At 42.7% G+C, this 22,996-nt stretch overlaps 1 protein-coding gene across 2 annotated transcripts in view; it reads left to right on the top strand.

Annotated features, from left to right (window-relative positions):
* The window catches only part of frem1a (Fras1 related extracellular matrix 1a), a 410,320-nt gene that overhangs the window by 196,362 nt on the left and 190,962 nt on the right, over positions 1-22,996 (top strand). For both annotated transcript variants that reach the window (XM_087996893.1, XM_043714338.2), the window contains exons 13-15: positions 5,775-5,942; positions 11,886-12,094; positions 20,894-20,987. In XM_087996893.1, the coding sequence (XP_087853019.1) occupies positions 5,775-5,942; positions 11,886-12,094; positions 20,894-20,987 (471 nt within the window). The remainder of the gene's footprint in view (positions 1-5,774; positions 5,943-11,885; positions 12,095-20,893; positions 20,988-22,996) is intronic.

The following is a 22,996-nucleotide window of genomic DNA, read 5'->3' as shown; positions in this document are numbered from 1 at the left end:
GATTCTATGATCTTTTATGATCTAAAAACTATTAACAAACCTGAGCCTCTTTTTCTTAACTAATCACTATCTGACCACAACTCTATAGAAATGCTGCTCCAAAACACAATTTCTAAACATTAAATTAACTTAATCTCTCAAAGTCCTTACAATCTCTTGTGCCATCTTCCTTTTGGTCTTCTAAACCTACTGTTTCCTTCCATCCTTCCAATTCTGATGTCTTCTCCCTGGGTCGTCTTCTAAGATTTTTTTTACTGAGTATATTTTTGTATAAAATTCCCTTGTCCCTTTAATTGAGAATACTTTGAGATTTCTTTCAGAGCAGGACAGGGCTAGTGGCTCCCTTTCTGTGGCAGTTTCTCTTCATTGATTTCCAAAAACACTTGTTTTTAATAACCTTGATTACACCTGAAATTCTTGTAGTCAAATTGGTTTCAGGCTGTCAGCATCATCAGATTTAAAATTCGATTAGCTTTGAAGGGCTAAGTGTTTGGTTTAAAACAATTGGTCAGATTTGAAATGTTGTCAAAACAGGAACCAAAGCTTAGGTATCCACTTAATAGTCAGAGAATTATAGAATGGAAACACATTTTTGGTCCACCTCATCCATGTCGACCAGACCTAATCTAAGTCTAAATTAATCTAGTCCCATTTTACAGCAGCTGGCTCATATCCCTCCAAAACCTTCCTATTCACATACACAGCCAGATGCCTTTTAAATGTTGCAATTACACCAGCCTCCACCACTTCCTCTGACAGCTCATTCCATATAAGAACCATCGTCTGCGTGAAAAAGTTGCTCCTTAGGTCTCTTTTATATCTTTCCCCTCTCACCCTAAGCCTATGCCCTCTAGTTCTGGACTCCCCCATCCCAGGGAAAAGACCTTGTCTATTTATCCTATCCAAGCCTTTCATGATTTCATAGACCTCTATAATGTCACCTGTTAGCCTCCGACAATGCAGGGAAAACAGCCCTAGCCTATTCAACCTCTCCCTATAGCTCAAATCCTCCAACCCTGGCAACATCCTTGCAAATCTTTTCTGAACCTTTCAAGTTTCACAATATCCTTCCAATAGGAAGGAAACCAGGATTTCACACAATATACCGAACCAACATCCTGTACTACCTCAACATGACCTCCCAACTCCAATAAAGGAAAGCATGCCGAACACTTTCTTTAATTATTACATGTGTCTACCTTGGAATAGCCTATATCCCAGATGCTCTACATACTGTTAGCATTTGTTGTACCTTGAGCTGGGAATAGCACTTTCTGTCTTAAAGGGCACAATGCATTCTTTTCAACTCACTATTATTTTACCTGGATTCGTAACAGCTGGGGGGGTGGGGGAGTGGTGGTGTGGGGGTCAGGCTAGTCGTTTAGGGCCAAGCAACAATATTCAGTGAAACTGTCACCTAGTCTATGTTTGGTCTCACCAATGTAGAGAGGACCACATTGGGATCACCGGATGCAGTCCATTAGGTTGGAGGAGATACAGGTGAATCTGTGTCTCACCTGGAAGGATTGTTTGGGGCCCTGGATGGAGGTAAGGGAGGTGGTGTATGGGAAGGTGTTGTACCTTTTTCGGTTACAGGGAAAGGTACTAGGGGTAGGAATGGTTGGTGGGGAGTGTGGTGCAAACCAGGGAGCAGTGAAGGGAAAGTTCCTTGCAGACAACAGGGAGGGATGGGGAGGAGAAGGTGTTCTGAGTGGTCGGGTCTAATTGGAGTTGGCGGAAGTATTTGGGGATGATACATTGGATGTGGAGGCTGGTCTGGTGAAAAGTGAGGACAAGGCAAACACTATCTTTATTATGTTGGGGTGGTGGGGATTTAGAGCAGTGGAGCAGGGAATGGAGGAGATGCGGTGGGGGTAAAGAATGTTATTGGAAATAGGAGGACATCTTGGATGTGAGAGAGTGGAACATCGCCTCGTCAGAGCAAATGCGATGGAAACTGAGGAATTGAGAAAATGAGATGGAGTTTTTGTAGGATAGAGGGTGGGGGGGTGTGTAGACCAGGTAAAAATGGAGGATATGGGTTTATAGTAAATATCAGATTGTAAACTTGTTGGAGATGAAAACAGATATGTCAAGAAAGTGGGGGGGGGGGAGGTGTACAGGTGAATTTGAGGGCAAGGTGGAAGTTGTGGGCGAAGTCAATGAAGTTCAGCCTGGGTGCAGGATGTAGCACTGATGCAGTCATCCATGTAACAATGGAAGAGTTGGGGAACAGTAGCAGCGCTATTCAACATGACCAATAAAGAGGCCCAGCGAGTGCCCATGGCCACCCCCTGGATTTGAAGAAAGTGGGAGGAATCAATAGATAGGCTATTGAGAGTAAGGACTAATTTGGTGAGATGAAGGAAGGTATTCCTGGTGAGGGACTGGATGGGTTTGTTGGAGAGGAAAAAGCTCAGGGTCTGCAGGCTGTCATTGTGGGCTATGGACATGTATAAGGACTGCACATACATTGTGAAGATGAAGTACTGGGGTCCAGGGAACTCAAAGGTTCTGAGGAGATCGAGAGTGTGGTTTGTGTTCCGCCAGTGTAGGTAGGAAGTGCCTCGACCAAGGGTGAGAGAATAGAGCCGAGGTAGGATGGAATGAGTTTGATGGGGGCAGACTTGGACTGACAAGTGGCAACTAACATTCATACTACACAAATGCCAGGCTATGACCATCACTAATAAGAGAAAATCTAACCATCCCACTTTGCCATTTAATGGTGTTACCTTCACTGAATCTCCCACTATCAACATCCTGGGAGATTTCATTGATCAAAAACTTAACTGGGCTCACCACATAAACATAATGGCTACAAGAACAGGTCAGATGCTGGGAATACTGCGGGGAATAACTCATCTCATGACTCCCAAAGTCTGTCCACCATTGATAAGGCCCAAGTCAGGAGTGTGATGGAATACACCCCACTTGCCTGAATGAGAGCACCCCTAACGATACTCAAGAAGATTGTCACCATCTAGAAGAAAGCAGTCCACTTGATTGGCACTGCGTTCACTCTCTCTACCACCGATGCTCAGTGGCAGCAGTGTACTAGCTATAAGATGGACTGCAGAAATTCACCAAAGATCCTCACACAGCACCTTCTAAATCAATGACTACTTCCATCCAGAAGGATAAAGGCAGCAGATATATGGGAACACCAGAACCTTCAAGCTCCCCTCCAAGCCACTCACCATCCTGACTTGGAAATATATTATTCCTTCACTGTCGCTGGGTCAGAGTTCTGGAATTCTTTCTCTAATGGAATTGTGGGTCAACCCACAGCAGGTAGACTGCAACGGTTCAAAAAAGCAGCTCCCCACCATTTTCTCAAGGGCAACTAGGGACAGGCAATGAATGCTGGCCAGCCAGTGACGCCCACATCCCACAAAATGAACAAATGAAAACAGCTGCAATGAGAAGGCTCACTCAGTTTAGAATTTGAAAAGGATTGTTCAGCAATGTGCGAGGTTTCTTCGGTAACAAATAATGAATGTCTTAAGTTCTGTGGAATGTGTCCTTTCACACATATTTGATTACAATTTTCCATCATTGCTCATTCCATTCCTCCAAGGGTATTCAGGTGTTCTGTTGTTGTTTCAGGAACCTTTATGGCTTAGTGAGGTGTCCTTCTGCCTTTGAGCCAGGAGGTCTAGGTTCAAGACCCACTCCAGAACTTGGTGACCACAGAATGATGTGGCCATGCAGGTTTATTACCAACTTGTAAATCATCTTGATTTGCCTTCGGCAGGGGGTAGGAGTGGGAGAGTCTCCTGATCAGCCATGCTTGATGTGGAATAATACTCTTCAAGTTACAACTTCTGGTAATAAACTATGAGCTGTTTCAGGAGAAACTAGCTATGGAAACAGACACAGGCATATGCTTTGTTAGACTCAAGTGTCACTAAATACAAGGTAAAAACAATGACTGCAGATGCTGGAAACCAGATTCTGGATCAGTGGTGCTGGAAGAGCACAGCAATTCAGGCAGGTCACTAAATACAGGCATGTGCCAAAATTATTACTTGTAATTTATACTTAGAGCCTTTCCTTTGTAAAAAATTCAAACCATTCTTTACCTGTTGCAATTTTTAACCAATTATTTGTCTCAATTCTGAGCAATTCCACATTTTGGATCATCACAGTTTATGTATTTTGTCCATATACTGCATCTCTTCTGAAAACTCCTTTCCACGTTTGTCTTTTAGGCACTCATTATTATCTTTCTGTCCACCTGTCGACAGTTTCCCTTTCTGGTGCACAACTCTTGTTTCCTTCTAACTCCAGTACTTCATCTCAAATCTCATTAACTTAGTCGAATGGCATATATTCTTTATTTTCTTTATCATTTCAACATACTCAGATATGTTTCTATTCCTTCCCCTATCATCATTGCAACTCCTGTCTGTTTCTGATTTCTGTGTTTGACACCCCTAAAACCAAAAAGACTTTAGAAAGATAATCAAAACTGGAGTTGTATACTCTATGGTAGGGTCCTGGGGAGTGTTACTGAACAAAGAGACCTTAGGGTGCAGGTACATTGTTCCTTGAAGGTAGAGTTGCAGGTAGACAGGGTAGTGAAGCAGGAATTTGGTTCACCTGCCTTTATTGATTGGCGATTTGAGTATAGGAATTGGAATGCCATTTTATGGGCACTTTTAGAATACTGCATTCAATTCTGGTTTTCCTGCAAAAGAAATGATGCTGTTAAACTTGAAAGGATGCAGAAAAGACTTACAAGGATTTGAGGTGTAGGGAGAGGCTGAATAGGCTGGGGCTACTTTCCCTGGAGCATTGGAGGCTGAGGGGTGCCTTTGTAGAGGTTATAAAATCATCAGAGGCATGGATAGGACAAGGTTTTTTTCCCCATGGCATAGATGTTCAAAACTAGAGGGCATAGGTTTAAGGTGAGGGGGAAATGATATAAAAGAGACCTCAGGGACAACATTTTCATGCAGAGGATGGTACATGTATGGAATGAACTGGCAGAGAAAGTGGTGGAGTTGTGTACAATTACAACATTTAAATGACATCTGGATGAGTACATGAATGGGAAGGATTTAGAGGGATGTGGACCAAATGTTGCCAAATGGGACTAGATTAATTTAGGATATCTGTAAGATTTACAAAGATGTTGCCAGGGTTGAAGGATTTGAGCATAGGGAGAGGTTGACTTGGCTAGCGCTGTTTTCCTTGGAGCATTGGAGGCTGAGGGGTGACCTTACAGAGGTTCATAAAATCATGAGGGACATGGATAGGATAAATAAACAAAGTATTTTCCCTGGGGTGGGGGAGTCCAGAACTAGAGGGCATAGGTTTAGGGTGAGGGGAAAGATATAAAAGAGACCTGAGGGGCAACATTTTTACACAGAGGGTGGTACGTATGTGTATGGAATGAGCTGCCAGAGGAAGTGGTGGAGACTGGTACAATTGGAACATTTAAAAGGCATCTGGTTGGGTATACGAATAGGACGGGTTTGGAGGGATATGGGCTAGGTGCTGGCAGGTGGGACTAGATTGTGTTGGGATATCTGATCGGCATGGACAGGTTGGACTGGAGTCTCTGTTTCTGTGCTGGACATCTCTATGACTCTATGGTCAGCATGTACGAGTTGGACCGAAGGGTCTGTTTCCATGCTGTGCAACCTATGATTCTTATGGCTTTATAAGCTGAATCAGAGGGCTTTAAATAATACTAATGATTTATTATTATTTTTCTGCCTCCCACTTTTGTGATACATAACATGTTCTATTTTACTGTGTTTCAGCATGCGGTGAACTATCTGAAAGTGGCATACATGCCTCCTATACAGGATATTGGGCCAGATCCACAGCACGTTCAATTTCTCTTTTCAGTCAGTAATCAACATGGTGGCATATTAATTGGCCTTTGCTTCAATATTACAGTTCTCCCAGTTGACAATCAAGCACCAGAGGTAGGTAACCACATGAAAGTTCTGTTGAAGTTACTGGTGTCTTTTGACATTATATAAATTATTCTTGCTAATCGCTAGGATTCACAGCTATAATTTTGATACAGTGATCTCAATAGCATTGTACTGGTAAGCTGTTGAGAACACAAAGGTCAATAAATTGAGCCTTCTAGTATTGGATTGACTCAATTGTCAGCAAATAACTGTTCAGATCAGAGTTTTGGAATACTGCATTAAAAATTCTGTAATCCCTGCTGTAGGAAGGATGTTGGAATACTTGAGAGGGATCAGAAAATATTTACAAATATGTGGCCAGGATTGGAGGGTTTGAGCTACAGGGAAAGGTTTTCCACAGAGCTTCAGAGACTGATGGGTGACCTTTTAGAAGTTTATAGGAAGGAAGATGTGTTGGACATTTTGAACAACTTGAGGATAGACAAGTCCCCCGGGCCTGACGGGATATATCCTAGGATTATGTGGGAAGTAAGAGAGGAAATTGCAGTACCATTGGCAATGATCTTTTCGTCTTCACTGTCAACGGGGGTGGTACCAGGGGACTGGAGAGTGGCGAATGTTGTGCCCCTGTTCAAAAAAGGGAATAGGGATAACCCCGGGAATTACAGGCCAGTTAGTCTTACTTCGGTGGTAGGCAAAGTAATGGAAAGGGTACTGAGGGATAGGATTTATGAGTATCTGGAAAGACACTGCTTGATTAGGGACAGCCAGCACGGATTTGTGAGGGGTAGGTCTTGCCTTACAAGTCTTATTGAATTCTTTGAGGAGGTGACCAAGCATATGGATGAGGGTAGAGCAGTGGATGTAGAATACATGGATTTTAGTAAGGCATTTGATAAGGTTCCCCATGGTAGGCTTATGAGGAAAGTCAGGAGGCATGGGATAGTGGGAAATTTGGCCAATTGGATAGAAAACTGGCTAACCGGTCGAAGTCAGAGAGTGGTGGTAGATGGCAAATATTCAGCCTGGAGCCCAGTTACAAGTGGAGTTCCGCAGGGATCAGTTCTGGGTCCTCTGCTGTTTGTAATTTTTATTAATGATTTGGATGAGGGAGTCGAAGGGTGGGTCAGTAAATTTGCAGATGATACGAAGATTGGTGGAGTTGTGGATAGTGAGGAGGGCTGTTGTCAGCTGCAAAGAGACTTAGATATGATGCAGAGCTGAGCTGAGGAGTGGCAGATGGAGTTCAACCCTGCCAAGTGTGAGGTTGTCCATTTTGGAAAGACAAATAAGAATGTGGAATACAGGGTTAACGGTAGGGTTCTTAGTGAGGTGGAGGAACAGAGGGATCTTGGGGTCTATGTTCATAGATCTTTGAAAGTTGCCACTCAGGTGGATAGAGCTTGTAAGAAGGCCTATGGTGTATTAGCGTTCATTAGCAGAGGGATTGAATTCAAGAGTCGTGAAGTGATGTTGCAACTGTACAGGACTTTGGTTAGGCCACATTTGGAGTACTGTGTGCAGTTCTGGTCACCTCACTTTAGGAAAGGTGTGGAAGCTTTGGAGAGGGTGCAGAGAAGATTTACCAGGATGTTGCCTGGAATGGAGAATAGGTCATATGAGGATAGGTTGAGAGTTCTCGTTGGAACGGCGAAGGATGATGGGTGACTTGATAGAGGTTTATAAGATGATCAGAGGAATAGATAGAGTAGACAGTCAGAAACCTTTTCCCCGGGTGCAACAGAGTGTTACAAGGGGACATAAATTTAAGGTGAAGGGTGGAAGGTATAGGGGGGATGTCAGGGGTAGCTTCTTTACCCAGAGAGTGGTGGTGGCATGGAATGCGCTGCCTGTGGGAGTGGTAGAGTCAGAATCTTTGGTGACCTTTAAGCAGCAATTGGATAGGTACATGGATGGGTGCTTAAGTTAGGACAAATGTTCGGCACAACATCGTGGGCCGAAGGGCCTGTTCTGTGCTGTATTATTCTATGTTCTATGTTCTATAACATCATGAGGAGCATGGATAGGGTAAACAGACAAGATTTTTTTTCCCCAGGGTAGGGGAGTACAAAACTAGAGGGCATATGTTTAAGGTGAGAGGGGAAAGATTTAAAAGAGACCTAAAGGGATCCCTTTTTTCACACAGTGGGTGGTGCATGTATGAAATGAGCTGCAAGAGGAAGTGGTGGAGGCTGGTTCAATTTCAACATTTAAAAGGCAAATGGATTTGTATATGAATAGAAAGGGTCAAGAGGGATATGGGTTGAATGTGGCAAATTGGACTAGCTTAATTTAGGATGTCTGGTCAGTATGGACGAGTTGGACCGAAGGATCTGTTTCCATGCTCTACATCTGTATGACTATATGACTTTAATTGCCTGGGCTCTGGGGACAGAAGATTAGTTTTGTGGACCTCAGTGGATTATTGCCCAGGACCACATAAAAATAGTTTCAAACTGACCTATTGCCTGTGTCTAACGTAAGGTTCCCCAAAAGGTGGCATTTGAGGTCTTTCCTCGTTACACTTTTTTAATTGTCACCCCTTCATTGATAACAACAGACCAATAAGACCTTGACCCCACTTTGAAGTCAAGTGAAAAGATGTGAATGTTGACTAGATTTGTCTTTTTCTTCTCTGGTTATTGGTTCATTGAAGAGATATAAACTGATTTATGTAAGTGCGTTACCTACACTGAAGATCAGGAATAAAGACAAAGTGTGAGAGAAACTCAGCAGAATTGGCAGCATTTCTGGAAAGATAGGTACAGAATTGATGTTTTATTTAGAATATAACAATTTATCTGAACTATGGAACAGTCATAGAATCATAGAATCCTTATAGTGTGGAAAGAGGCCATTTAGCCCTTCGAGTCCTCACCAACCCTCCAAAGAGCATCCCAACCAGACCCACCCTCTACCCTATCCCATAACCCTGCATTTACTATAGTTAATCCATCTAACCTATATATCCTCGGACAGTATGGGCAATTTAGCACGGCCAATCCACTGAACCTGCATATCTTTGGACTGTGGGAGGAAACTGGAGCATCTGGCAGAAACTCAGGCAGACATGAGGAAAATGTGCAAATTTGCCCAGGGGTGAAGCGAACCCGGCCGGGTCTCTGGCTCTGTGAATGCAGCAGTGCCAATCAGTTGTGCCAAGTCATGTTTGAGTCAAAACATTAATTTTTGTTTTTCTCTTTCTTTACAGCTACTGCTGATCTGATGAACTAGTTGTGTAGTCTCACAACTCCTGTTACAACATAAACACATTCCACTTTCTGTACTGGCAGAAAGTATTTGTGCAACTATTAAAAGTGCAATGATTAAATGGACAGCTTCACTAGTCCGTCATCAGCTAGCTGTGTCAGGAGATATCAACACAGTTACTATCATACTGAGTTTGGTGAAAATTACCACATAAATTATGTTTTGAATTACTGACCATACAGTGCATCATGCTGTGGATGGTAGTTAGCCACTCTCAGACAACTCTCTGTGTGGAGTTTGCACGTACTCACCATATTTGTGTGGATTTTACCTGGATGTTCTGGTTTCCTCCCACAGTCCAAAGTTGTGAGAGTTAGGTAGATTAGCCATGCTAAATTGCCAATAGTATCTAGGGATGGCCTGGCTTGTTGGAATATAGGGGTAGGATGGGATGTTCTTCAGAGGATTAATGTGGACTTGATGAGCTGAATAGCCTGCTTCCACACTGTAGAGATTCTGTGAATCAATGATTCAACCCGTACATCTTTTGTTTCTGTTGTTCAAATTCTGGATGGAGATGGTGATATGTGCAGGTAAGAATGCACAAATGAAAAATGGGAACACTGTTCCTGTGTAAATGAATATTCTTAAAAGATCTGGCTAAGGCAAACTCAAATAATCCCAGTTATGCTAAATTTCTTAAACTGTTAGCTTCCTTTTTCCACGGGCACATGAGAATATAGGCTTACTGAAAAAATGGGATTGAGGATATTAAGTCAAGTCAATTTTTAAAATAATATTTATGATAAATTATCCAGCCTTGTTCAACACATGGCATCGTGATATAATAGAACTGTACTGAGGAAAATTATTAAAACTAAATCCAAAATGAAATAAATTTATTTTTTTTTGTTTAAGCATTGACCAACTTGTATTGCTTGAGGTTTTCACTTGATTCTTTACTGCTGAAAATTATTATAAGGACTGGTTATGATGTTATAATGAGTAATACAGGTTGTGTGTTTTGTAACACTTGGCAGCAATACTGCATTTCATTGTATCATCAATCATTGTATGGAGCTTTGTCTTAAGAATCATTCACATGACAGCCTTAATTCAAGTATGGAACATCAGAGGGGAGATGAGACCAACTACTCTTGACATCAAGGTCGCCTTTGACCAATACGGCATCAAAAACCCCTAGCAAAATTACAGTCAATGGAATTGGAGAGAAATCTATATGCTGGTTGGAGTCATCCCTGGCATAACGGAAGATAATTTCAGTCAAGGAAGTTGAAACGTTAACTTTTGAGTTTCTCCACCAACTTTTATTTTTGTTTCAAATCTCCAGTATCCACAATTTTTTTTATTATTATGCGGAGGTAGAGAGTTGAGATTATTGGAGATCTGTCACGTCAGCTCCAAGATGAATCTGCTGGAATTCCTAAGGGTAGAATCCTGAGCCTAATCGTCTTCAGTTACTTAATCAATTATCCTTCCCTATCTTAAGTTCAGAAATGGGCATGTGACGGCACAATGAACAATGCCATTACTGATTCTTCAGGTACTGAAGCAATGCATGTTCATATGCTGCAGGACCTGGAAAAAAACCCAGATTTGGGCTGATAAGTGGCAAGTTACATTCAAACAATCAAGTACCAGGCAATGACCATCTCCAACAAGGACGAATCTAACTATCATCAAAGTTACCATTGCTGAATCCCCCACTTAATATATTGAGGCTTACAATTGACCAGAAACTGAACTGGATAAGCTATATAAATGCAATTGGCTACAAGAGCAGGTCAGAGGCTGCAAGGAGTAACTTACTTCCTGTCTCTCCCAAGCCAGACTACCACCTACAAGTCAGGACTGTAATGGAATATTCCCCACTTGCCTAGATGAGTGAATAATCAAGAAGCTCAATATCATTAAGGACAAAGCAGATGGCGCGATTGACATCACATCCACAAAAGTTCACACTCAGTTGTAGAAGTGTGCACCATCTACAACATGGACTACAGAAATTCATCATGCCTCCTTAGACATCCCCTTGCAATCCAATGGATACTGACATTTAGAGGAGAAGGGCAGCATACATGTAAGAACACCCATATTTGCAAGCCCACACATTATTCTGAACTGGAAATATATCACTGCTCCTTCAGTGTTGCTACATCAAAATCGCAGAACCCCCTTCCAACAGCACTGTGGGAGTAGCTACACCAGCTTGACTGCAGCAGTTCAAGAAGGCATCTGACCAACCTCTTCACAAGGGCAATTAGGGATCGGCATTAAATGCTGACCCAGCTAATGATCACATCCCATGAATGAATTAAAGTAATGACCAAACAAAAACTGTTTTAATCACTGCCTCCTGGAAAATATCCCCACGTTATGCATCAGTGGATGATATGGTCACAATGAGTTTTGAGTGTTGTACGTAAATAACAGAACCTCAAATATAATGTAAGAGTAAAATTGAGTGGATTGTGAGTTATAACATAATTCCTATTGGGCTAGAATATAACAGCTCAATTGGCTACATGGAGAATATGCATTGTCTCATACTGTTAACTAATTAACCTTAAATTTCCCCTAGATTCTCCAGATGTAACTGTGAGATTACCCACATATTTCACCGCATGTCATTTCTTTATTTCTTTGTCTGTTTTAGCTGTTCTTCTATTGGAGGATCACCTTGGATCCTCCAATAGGAGGATCTTCTTGCTCTGCAAGCAAGTAATAAAAATGAAAAATGGCTTTTCCATTTTATTTCAGATCTTGACAAAACAATTGGATGTTGAGGAAGGAGGTGTAGGTCAGATTACAGTGGATCATATTCTGGTGATGGATGTGGACACAAAAGATCACCAGATCAAGATTGTGCTTCAGAAACAACCAGTACATGGAGTAGTTAAAGTGGATGGTGATCCCATGATTGAAGGGGACATCTTCAATCTAGAAGACCTTGGGCAGTTAAAAATTAGGTGAGATATCTTTGCTGTTGTGTAATGGCCCATTATCAATTTTATTGGACAGCAATGATCAGAGGTATTTTTGGCAGAAATACATTGAGGAAAATTGAAATAGTTTTAATTTCCTTTCATATTTGGCAACAAAAGTTTAAAGTTAGTCCATAACGCTGATCTAAAACATATAATTCTTTGCCTGGTGTGAGGCTGATCAATGATTAGGAAGTCTCCTAAGCCCAGCTGCAAGCTGACAGAGTCAATGGAGTAGCTGTGAATACCTGACAATAAGTTTGCAGGGAGAATTGGAGAGCAGTAGTGCTGAGTAGAAAGGTGAGAGGGAGAGTAGGATTGGGGATTTGGAGTTTCTGTTATTAAGGAGATAGTGGTAAGGTTTCTTTTGACAGGAGATCTGAAGGATGCCATGCAAGATATAGAGCCATGCCTGAGATGGCAGTAGGTGAGTGGGAAGGTTGAAGATCACTGAAAGTTTGGGACAGGGATTAGTGAGAGCAGAGGACCCAAAAGAGTTGAAATAAAAGAGTTGACAAGAGAAGATCCTGGGAGTGTTGGAGAGAAAAGCAAATAAAGAGAGAAAATGTGTTCTGGTTAATCATTTTATATCATCACAGCAAAGAAAATATTTTCCTTTCATTTGCATCCCATTTATCTGATTAAAATAACAGCTAATAAAAGGTATTTGCCCACTTCTTTTTTATAAGAAGCAGTTTTGCTTAAAGTGCATTATTAAAAATTTTACCCATGTAAGACAGCACAAATATTGTTCGTTCTGCATGGTACCTCATTTTACAGAAACTGTCAGTATGTCACATTGGAGATAATTTTGAAATTCCATCAGACGATGGCTTGAGTAATATAGGAAGGTAAAATCTTGACAATTTCACATTTGGTCTCACCCTGCCTCGAAACTGTCCACTTCTAATTTCTGGACAAGGGAGGGGTGATCAATTTGCTCTCAGGAGACTATGAATGTTTCAAATAAGGCTTCCATCTTTAAAAAGCTTTAAATTTCCTGCAGTCAGATGTGTTTTTCCACACTGTAGGCTGTCTGGCAGAACAGCCAGAATCAGTAGGTACATTCATTTATAGCACTGCTTGTGGGTCAGGATTGTTCAAAGTCTTTCCTGCAGTCAAAGCTCTGTAGAGTCAAACTATGCCTCCATCCATTATTCAGCCTAATCCCAAGTCTTCCTACGGTCAATTGTGAACATTACCCTGACCTCACTGCAACCATGATTTCTCTGCAACTCTCAACACTGAACATCCCCAAAATCTTATCCTCTATGATTCCTCCATTCATCCCATAAGCTCCCACCATGATTTCTCCTGCAAACATTCCCTTCACTGCCTACACACCCTGTGCACTCTGCCCCATGGCTGTGATTTTTTGCCCCAGAATTCCCCCACAACAGCTCATATTCAGTCTAGCTTTTGGATGGGAAACCTGGGGACAAATGCAAACAATCTCAGATTAAAACAATGGCATTCGGGATGATGCATATTTCAGGTTTTCTTGATCTTAAATCATTAAGCTACCCAATCACTCTTATTCCCCCAAATTTTGGCATTAATAAATATTGGGCTATTAAATCTGCATCGAGTCATAGAGATATACAGCATGGAAACAGACCCTTACAGTCCAACTCATCCATGCCAAACATATCCCAATCTAATCTAGTCCCACTTGCCAGCACCCAGCCCATATCCCTCCAAACCCTTCCCAATCATATGATCTGCCAGATGCCTTTTAAATGTTGCAATTATACTTGTCTCCACCACTTCCTCTGACAGCTCATTTCATACATGTACCACCCTCAGCGTGAAAATGTTGCCCCTCAGGTCTCTTATATATCTTTCCCCTCTCACACTAAACCTTTGCCCTCTAGTTCTGGACTTCCCCCACCCCCAGGAAAAGACTTTGTCTATTTATCCTATCCATGCCCCTAATGATTTTATAAACCTCCATAAGGTCACCCCTCAGCCTCCAACACTCCAGGGAAAACAGCCCCAGCCTATTCAACCTCTCCCTATAGCTCAAATCTTCCAACCCTGGCAACATCCTTGTAAATCTTTTTGAACCCTTTCAAGTTTCACAATATCCTTCCAATAGGAAGGAGACCAGAATTGCACGCAATATTCCAAAAGTGGTCTAGCATATGTGTCATTCTTTATTGGATCACAAATAAAAGTGTCTTGTGATTATCAATGAGGGATGAGATATGAGGCACAGGCAGAGTGGGGTGGAAGACAGAGGGCGGAGGGATGGGATGCTGGGGGGAGGAGCATGAGTTAGATGTCAAAGTGAAGGGTTGTAAGCCAAAGTGGAAAGGGCATGAGACAAAGGGTAGAGTGAGTTAAAGCGGAGGGAAAAGGGGGTCAATGAGGCAAAATAGTGGATGGGGCATGAGGGCAGGGCAGAGGAGTGGGAACAGGGTTGGGAGGTAGAGGGGGAGGGGTCTTACTCAATTGGGAGAGAAAAAGAAATCAGTGACATCATAAGAAGGCCATGAATGAGCTGGCTGAATAAGGACCGTTGCTTTGTTTCCCTCTTTTCACTGTCTAAGGATCTAAGTTTTTTAAATGATTTTTTTTTAATGTAAGGGTTGAATAAAGCATTCCATCAGATTTAAATGGGAATAGGAGAAGTATGGAATTCAGAATGACCTAAAAATCAAAGCTATGGCCCTTAAGTTACATGGCTTTGTTTTATCTGAGTTCGTAAAGTCAGTGTCTGGTGAAGGTTCTCTTTCACTGAAACAGATGCAGGCGAGTGCATCCTGACTGATGGTAGGATTTTGCAGCAAATTTCCTTTTCATAGCAGTTGAAGGACACCAATAAGAGGTTAGTATAGTTATCAGGTAACAAAACAAGATTTCTTCTAGAACCAGGTTTCAAAGAGATCTAGTCCAACAGATTTGTGGGCGGCACGGTGGCACAGTGGTTAGCACTGCTGCCTCACAGCGCCAGAGACCCGGGTTCAATTCCCGCCTCAGGCGACTGACTGTGTGGAGTTTGCACGTTCTCCCCGTGTTGGCGTGGCTTTGCTCTGGTTTCCTCCCACAGTCCATAGATGTGCAGGTCAGGTAAATTGGCCACGCTAAATTGCCCGTAGTGTTAGGTAGGGGGTAAATGCAGGGGTATGGGTGGGTTGCGCTTCGGCGGGGCGGTGTGGACTTGTTGGGCCGAAGGGCCTATTTCCACACTGTAAGTAATCTAATCTAACTTATTTGAAAGCACTAGCTGATCCTTCATCAGGTGGTTTTGTTACCTGATAACTAGACCAATCTCTTATTGCTACCTCTTTAACTGCTATAAACCACCTGATGAAGGAGCAGCGCTCCGAAAGCTAGTGCTTCCAAATAAACCTGTTGGACTATAACCTGGAGTTGTGTGATTTTTAACTTTGTACACCTCAGTCTAACACCGGCACCTCCAAATTAAACTAGAAGCAGGTTCAGTTAAGCCTGGAGTGAGGTAATATTACCAGTTCATTTCTTAGTGGACTGAATCAATGTAAATAGCAAATGCCTCTTACAGGACTGATGCAAGTTTGTTTGTAAATTCCAATCAAATTATTTTTCAAAGTTGAGGGGCTAAGTTTTATAGGAGCCCGAATGGCAAGGGCATGAAATCTGGGATAATTATGTGAGAGATCAGGTGAGTCTCTTCTCAACATTGGGAACAGCTCATTGGATTTTCCAAGACATACAAGCATCGAGATGAGATATTTGCTGTGCAGTGGTGAAATGCCTGCAGAAGGAATTTATTGCTTGGCATTCCACTTTCTATCCTACCATTTCCCGTGAGAAAACTAGACACGGCAATTCCTGGCATGATTGTCAGGGTGGGTACCTGGCAACTTCAGCTCATTGCTTACTCCTCTGAGCTACCATCTTGGACCCCACAAAATAATATATCAGGCCTTGCTGCACTTTTTACACCTGTCCAAGGATGCTGGCATCCAACCCATGCCTGCCTTGCAGGTCCCTCTTTTTCAATCCACTTACATGATGATTCTTCAGTTTAAAGCTACATTTCAGGGCACACTGGCATTGAAATGTTACTGCAAGGATGCTCTTAGGGCCAGGCGTATATGTGCTTAAATCATTGAAGGTGGAAGGATGGGTTGAGGGAGCAGAAGGTGAAACATATATCATTTGATCATAAAGCAAAATCTTTCATGGGTTTGGATAAACCTAACCTGTTGACTTATGAATATGCAGACTGCATCTCTGACCCATTTTTTAATTCCTAGCAGGGTGGGTTTTACAGTACAGTTTATGAGTTTGAAGTTACGAGGGAGAAGTGTGGTGCAGGGACAAGCGAGTGAGAAGAGCCACATCTGTATCCAAGCTCCCAATCAGCGGTTAATGACCTTCTGAACCTTGCCCTTCACCTCCTTCACCATCCCATTTCATGTCTCCTCAAATTATCCATGCCACCTCTTTGCACTCTATTTATCCTCTATAACCATATATTAATTGAAAATATTTTACATCTCTTTTGAGGGAAGGAGGAAGAAATGGACTTGTCACCATGTGCAAAAAGCCTCCTTAACTTTGATACTGAGAGAAAAAACACATTCTAACATGTATAAAACAAAATCCTGTAATCTTGTTATCTGACACACCAGAGAAATATAGAAAATAGAACCAGGAGTAGTCCCTTCAGTTCTTTGAGCCTTCTGTGCCATTCAATATAATCATGGCTGATCATCCAACTCAGTGGCTTGTTCCCACTTTTTCTCAATACCCTCTGATTCCTTTATGCATAAGAACTATATCTAATTCCTTCTTCAAAATATTCAATATTTTGGCCTCAGCCACTACTCTGATGAAGAAATCTCTTCTCACCTCATTCCGAAGTGTTCTACCAAGTATCCTGAGACTGTTACCATGGTTCTTGACTCCCCGGTTACTGGGAACATTCTTTCTGCATTTACGTAGATCTTGCCTGTTAGAATTTTGGGTCTTCTATTGGTTCACAGTGGCTGAGTGGTTAGCATTGCTGCCTTATGGCGCCAGGGACCCAGGTTTGATTCCAGCCTCAGGTTGTGTGGAGTTTGTACATACTCCCCTTGTCCGTGCGGATTTCGTCTGGGTGCTCTGATATCTTCCCCCAATCCAAAGAGGTTACGTGAATTGGCCATGCTAAGTTGCCCATAATGTTCAGGGATGTGTAATCAGCGGTGAATGTAAAATATTAGGGTAGAGGAATGGGTCTGGGTGAGTTGCTTTTGGAGGGTCAGTGTGGACTTGTTGGGCAAAATGGCCTGTAGGGATTAACAAGTTTTGAGAAGATTTGTAGCTCAGGTTGAGATTCTGGATGTAGATTTGCTCGCTGAGCTGGAAGGTTCATTTTCGGACGTTTCGTCACCATAATAGGGAACATCTTCAGTGAGCAACCAGAGCTCTATCAACAAACACATTGACTTGGACCCCATTTACCACCCCCTGAGAAAAAGAACAGGAAATGAACATCACCAACCCAAAGAAGCCCAAATATATAAATAGAAAGCAGGAATTATCAGCAGTGCTTCATCCGGAGGCTCACTGAAAATGTTATCTAGTACCTAGACGAAACAACTGTAGGGATTCTATGTTATCCCCACCTCATTCTTCTGAATGCCAGTGAGTTTAATGTTAATTGCTCCAATCTCTCTTCACACGTCAGTCCTGCCCTAGAATCATAGAATCCCTACAGTGCGGAAGCAGGCCTTTAGCCCATCGAGTCCACACTGAAACTCCAAAAAGCATCCCACCCAGACCTATATCCCTACCTTGTCCCTATAACCCTGCATTTACCATGGCTAATCACCTAGCCAGCACAACCCTGGACACTATGGGCAATTGAGCAATGCCAATCCACTTAACCTGCACATCTTTTGACTATGGGAGGAAACTGTAGCACCCAGAGAAAGCCCACGCAGATACAGGGAGACAGTTGCTTTATGGTGGAATCGAATGCCACGTCCCTGGTGCTATGCTGTAGCAGTTTTAATCACTGAGCTGCCATGTTGACTGAAGAAAGGAACACCACTGTCTCTGCCTGGTTCTGAACAAGGGATCATTCACTTCTTAGGTAAACGTGATAAGCACTACACTACAGAAACAGAACGCTATCTCCGGGATCAGTCAGGTAAACCCTTGTTTCACGCACTCCATAGCTGGGACATCTTAAGTCAGAATCCTGGGTGAGTTAAGTAGAACATAATGGTTCACAGTACTCCAAGTGTGGTGCCACTGAGCCTTGTACAATTTCATCATCATCCTTGCTGCTGTCGCAATGAAGGGCAACATGCCATTTGCTCACCTACATGTTTCTTTTCAGCAGCTGATGTACAAGGTTGTGAAAATCCCATATTCCCAATTCCTTCGTCTCCGCCGCAAAAACACCATCCCATATTCCTAATTCCTTCGTCTCCGCCGCATCTGCTCCCAGGAGGACCAGTTCCAAAACCGTACAACCCAGATGGCCTCCTTCTTCAAGGACCGCAATTTCCCGCCACCGCATCTCTTCCACTTCCCGCTCCTCCGCCCTTGAGCCCCGCCCCTCCAACCGCCACCAGGACAGAACGCCACTGGTCCTCACCTACCACCCCACCAACCTCCATGTACAGCGTATCATCCGCCGTCATTTCCGCCACCTCCAAACGGACCCCACCACCAGGGATATATTTCCCTCCCCTCCCCTATCAGCATTCCGAAAAGACCACTCCCTCTGTGATTCCCTCGTCAGGTCCACACCCCCCATCAACCCAACCTCCACTCCCGGTACCTTCCCCTGCAACCGCAAGAAATGCAAAACTTGCGCCCACACCTCCCCCCTTACTTCCCTCCAAGGCCCCAAGGGACACTTCCATATCCGCCACAAATTCACCTGCACCTCCACACACATCATCTATTGCATCTACTGCACCCGATGTGGCCTCCTCTATATTGGGGAGACAGGCCGCCTACTTGCGGAACGTTTCAGAGAACACCTGTGGGACACCCGGACCAATCAACACAACCACCCCGTAGCCCAACACTTTAACTCCCCCTCCCACTCCACCAAGGACATGCAGTCCTTGGACTCCTCCATCGCCAGACCATGGCAACACGACAGTTGGAGGAAGAGCGCCTCATCTTCTGCCTGGGAACTCTCCAACCACAAGGGATGAACTCAGATTTCTCCAGTTTCCTCATTTCCCCTCCCCCCACCTTGCCTCAGTCAAATCCCTCGAACTCAGCACCGCCTTCCTAACCTGCAATCTTCTTCCTGACCGCTCCGCCCCCACCCCACTCGGGCCTATCACCCTCACCTTGACCTCCCTCCACCTATCGCATTTCCTAAGCCCCTCCCCCAAGTCCCTCCTCCCTACATTTTATCTTAGCCTGCTGGACACACTTTCCTCATTCCTGAAGAGGGGCTTATGCCCGAAACGTCGATTCACCTGTTCCTTGGATGCTGCCTGAGCTGCTGCGCTTTTCCAGCAACACATTTTCAGCTCTGATCTCCAGCATCTGCAGCCCTCACTTTCTCCTGTGCAAATCTTGTTACATCTCTCCCTTTAGATAATAATTTGCCTTTCTGATTTGTTACCAAATTGGATAACCTTACATTTATTCATGTCTGTTGAAGCAAAGGCACAATCTGTTCATACAGCTTCTTGAAACTTTCATTCATTCTTTAATTAAATAGAAAACCAATTGTTAGAAATTCAGGGAAGCATTGATAATGGCATAGTTTTTCAAACAATAGACTGCTCTCTGGGAAGGAAACAATGGATGCTCAGTTTCAAAGCAGAATGCCTGTCAATCAATGTAAGGGAAGGCAACGTTAAATATTTTCCTGAGTTTACAATTCAACTTTTTGAAAATGTAAACCAGATATTAAAATAAATTAAGATGGGGAAAAAGCAAGTGCTGCAGCTGCTCCATCTAACTTGTTCTTTTGTGAATGACTCTGTATATTGCCCTCAACTGATTTTATAAATCTGAGCAATAATTGGACTCTGTTGGTGCTTGTATTAGATACAGAGGGTGATGGAGTAAGTGGTGGTTCCAAATGACATGCTGGAGATGTCCAGATATGAGGGCTCAGAACCTGAGAATGGGACTGAACCAGCTGGGATACAAAAGGATTTGGGGAGTAGGAAAGGGAAGTGGGATTAATTAGTGGTGGTATAAAGCAAAGCGAAGTGAACACCTTGTGAATTATACAGTTTGATTTGACTTAGCAAGGGTACATTGAATTGAGCCAGGAGGCTAGAATTTTGGCAAAGATTGTTTCATCACTATCTGAGACTTTATGTCGCTTAAATAACTACACACATTTGTGACTGTAAACTTTCTATAGAATTGTAATTATAGCCAATGAGAAAAATAGTTGATTGAAAAATAATGGAAAGATTTTAATTGTGGTATTTGATATATTGAAATATACTTGATGTTGCATATTCTCTCAGCTCTTCAACTCTTTAATCTCCATTGTTAGTATCCTGAGTGTAGCAGCTGTACAGTTTTGATCTCAGGCAGAGAAGCTAATGGTTGATTAGATCAATTTTGAAGTGGCAATGGTCTTATGTAATTTGCATACTCTTTCAGTTCTGTCATGGATTGTCACATTCTCTTTATTTAAATAATTTGCATTTGCTTCTTGACATTACTTAATACTCTTCCAGATTTCAGGCTATCCATTCAGTGTTACTTCTCATTATTCCACATTAGGTAGTGAGTGGATACATTACATTGGTGTTGAGCTTTACTTTGTGACAATAACAACCATAGGTGAATGTGTCTATGTGTTCACAGTTACAATCATGATGACTCTGAGACACGGCATGATGAAGTCACCTTTTCAGCCACTGATGGTTCAAATTCAGCTGAATGTGTACTGCAAATCCAGGTCAGTGGGGAGATGTTGAGAATAATTAAAAGGCAGTCGGAACTGATCGCTGGAACGTTGTGAGAGTTTTTTAAGTCTCCCCATATTAAATAACATGGGAGACAGCTTTAGCTATTTTGTTAATGTTTTTGGTAAGAGGTTTAACAGCTTATTAGTCAAACTTTAAGTTCAACAATCTTGTTGCACAATACTACCAAAAGAATACTGAATCCTTCTGAGTGTACAGACAACAGTCACTGTTCATGCAATTTTAATATGCTCAACTTCATTTTCATCACTTGCATGCTTTTAGGGAATCCACCCTCCTCCATTGATTTGGTTTTTTTCAGTCACATGTACCTAAGTACAGTGAAAAACTTGGTTTTGTAGAGGCAGATCATAGCAAACAAGGACATACCAACCACAGGGTGCTTCGACAGAGCAAGGCATACTGGGTTGTGTTTGAGATCCTTCTGTAGATTGTTTTTATCATAAAGAAAAGTTAATTACATGACTCTGGTTTCCCCACCAGGACAATGTAAAACATGTGAAGTTCCCTTGAGTAGTTTACTGGTCATGCTCCCTTATTCTGAAACTGAAACTCCTGTCTCTCTTTGTCAGGGAAGAATGATCGATCATGGTTGCTAATAGTGTCTTTATTTCTTTACTTCATTACTCAAGTTACGTAATGTTAACTTTTCAATCAATCTGTTGAGCGATGTTATTTGGAGCAGGTGGGACTTGTACCTGGGCCTCCCGAAGTCAGTATTAATTAGTAATTTCCACAACTAGCTTTTGACTCCATTATAAACAATTCCAGTACTCAGTCTTGTTCATTGTTTGCAAAAGATTCAACAATTCTGTTGCTTGCAGTTATTCTTAAGATAAACAAAGTTTTTATGTTGTTTCCACAACTTTCCAGTTTCTGTATTGAAAAAAACACATTCTCATACATTAATATAAATTCCTTATGCCTTTCAATAATGTTTTTTGTGAGCATTGGCTAACTAGGTAGCATGTTTGGGTTAATGATTAGAATAGCAGAGAGGAGAAAGTGAGGGCAGCAGATGCTGGAGTGTCAGAATGGAAAAGGGTGGTGCCGGAAAAGCACAGCAGGTCAGGCAGCATCTGAGGAGTAGGAGAGTTGGCTTTTCGGGCACAAACCCTTCATGTGGTGAGGGATGAGAGATAAATACGGGGTGGTGGTGGGGCTGGGGCTGGGGGGAAGGTAGGTGGGAAAATGATAGGTGGATGCAGGTGGGGAGTATTTATAATAGGTGGGTTCGGAGGGTGGAGTGGATACGTGGGAAGGAACGTAGAACATAGAAAAGTACAGCACTGAACAGGCCCTTTGGCCTACGATGTTGTGCCAAGATTTAATCCTAATGTAAAATATAATAACTTAGCCTATGCACCCCTCAACTCACTGCTATCCATGTGCATGTCCAGCAGTTGCTTAAATGTCCCTAATGACTCTGCTTCCACCACCACAGCATTCACAACTCTCTGTGTAAAGAACCTATCTCTGATGTCTCCTTTATATCTTCCTCCTAATATCTTTAAAATTATGACTTCTCGTACCAGTCAATCCTGCCCTGGTGAAAAGTCTCTGGCTATTGACTCTATCTATTCCTCTCATTATTTTGTACACCTCGATCAGGCCTCCTCTCTTCCTCCTTCTCTCCAGAGAGAAAAGTCCGAGCTTATTCAACCTTTCTTCATAAGGCAAGCCCTCCAGTCCAGGCAGCATCCTGGTAAACCTTCTTTGCAGGGAGAAAGTGAGGACTGCAGATGCTGGAGATCAGAGCTGAAAATGTGTTGCTGGAAAAGCGCAGCAGCTCAGGCAGCATCCAAGGAACAGGAGAATCGACATTTCGGGCATAAGCCCCTCTTCAGGAATGAGGAAAGTGTGTCCAGCGGGCTAAGATAAAAGGTAGGGAGGAGGGACTTGGGGGAGGGGTGTTGGAAATGCGATAGGTGGAGGGAGGGCAAGGTGAGGGTGATAGGCCCGAGTGGGGTGGGGGCGGAGA

This window comes from Chiloscyllium plagiosum, unplaced genomic scaffold (assembly GCF_037043375.1).
Source record: "Chiloscyllium plagiosum isolate Xiang-an unplaced genomic scaffold, Cpla_swu_hap1 HiC_scaffold_2, whole genome shotgun sequence".
Taxonomy (NCBI): domain Eukaryota; kingdom Metazoa; phylum Chordata; class Chondrichthyes; order Orectolobiformes; family Hemiscylliidae; genus Chiloscyllium; species Chiloscyllium plagiosum.
This window is presented reverse-complemented; position numbering and strand designations above follow the sequence as displayed.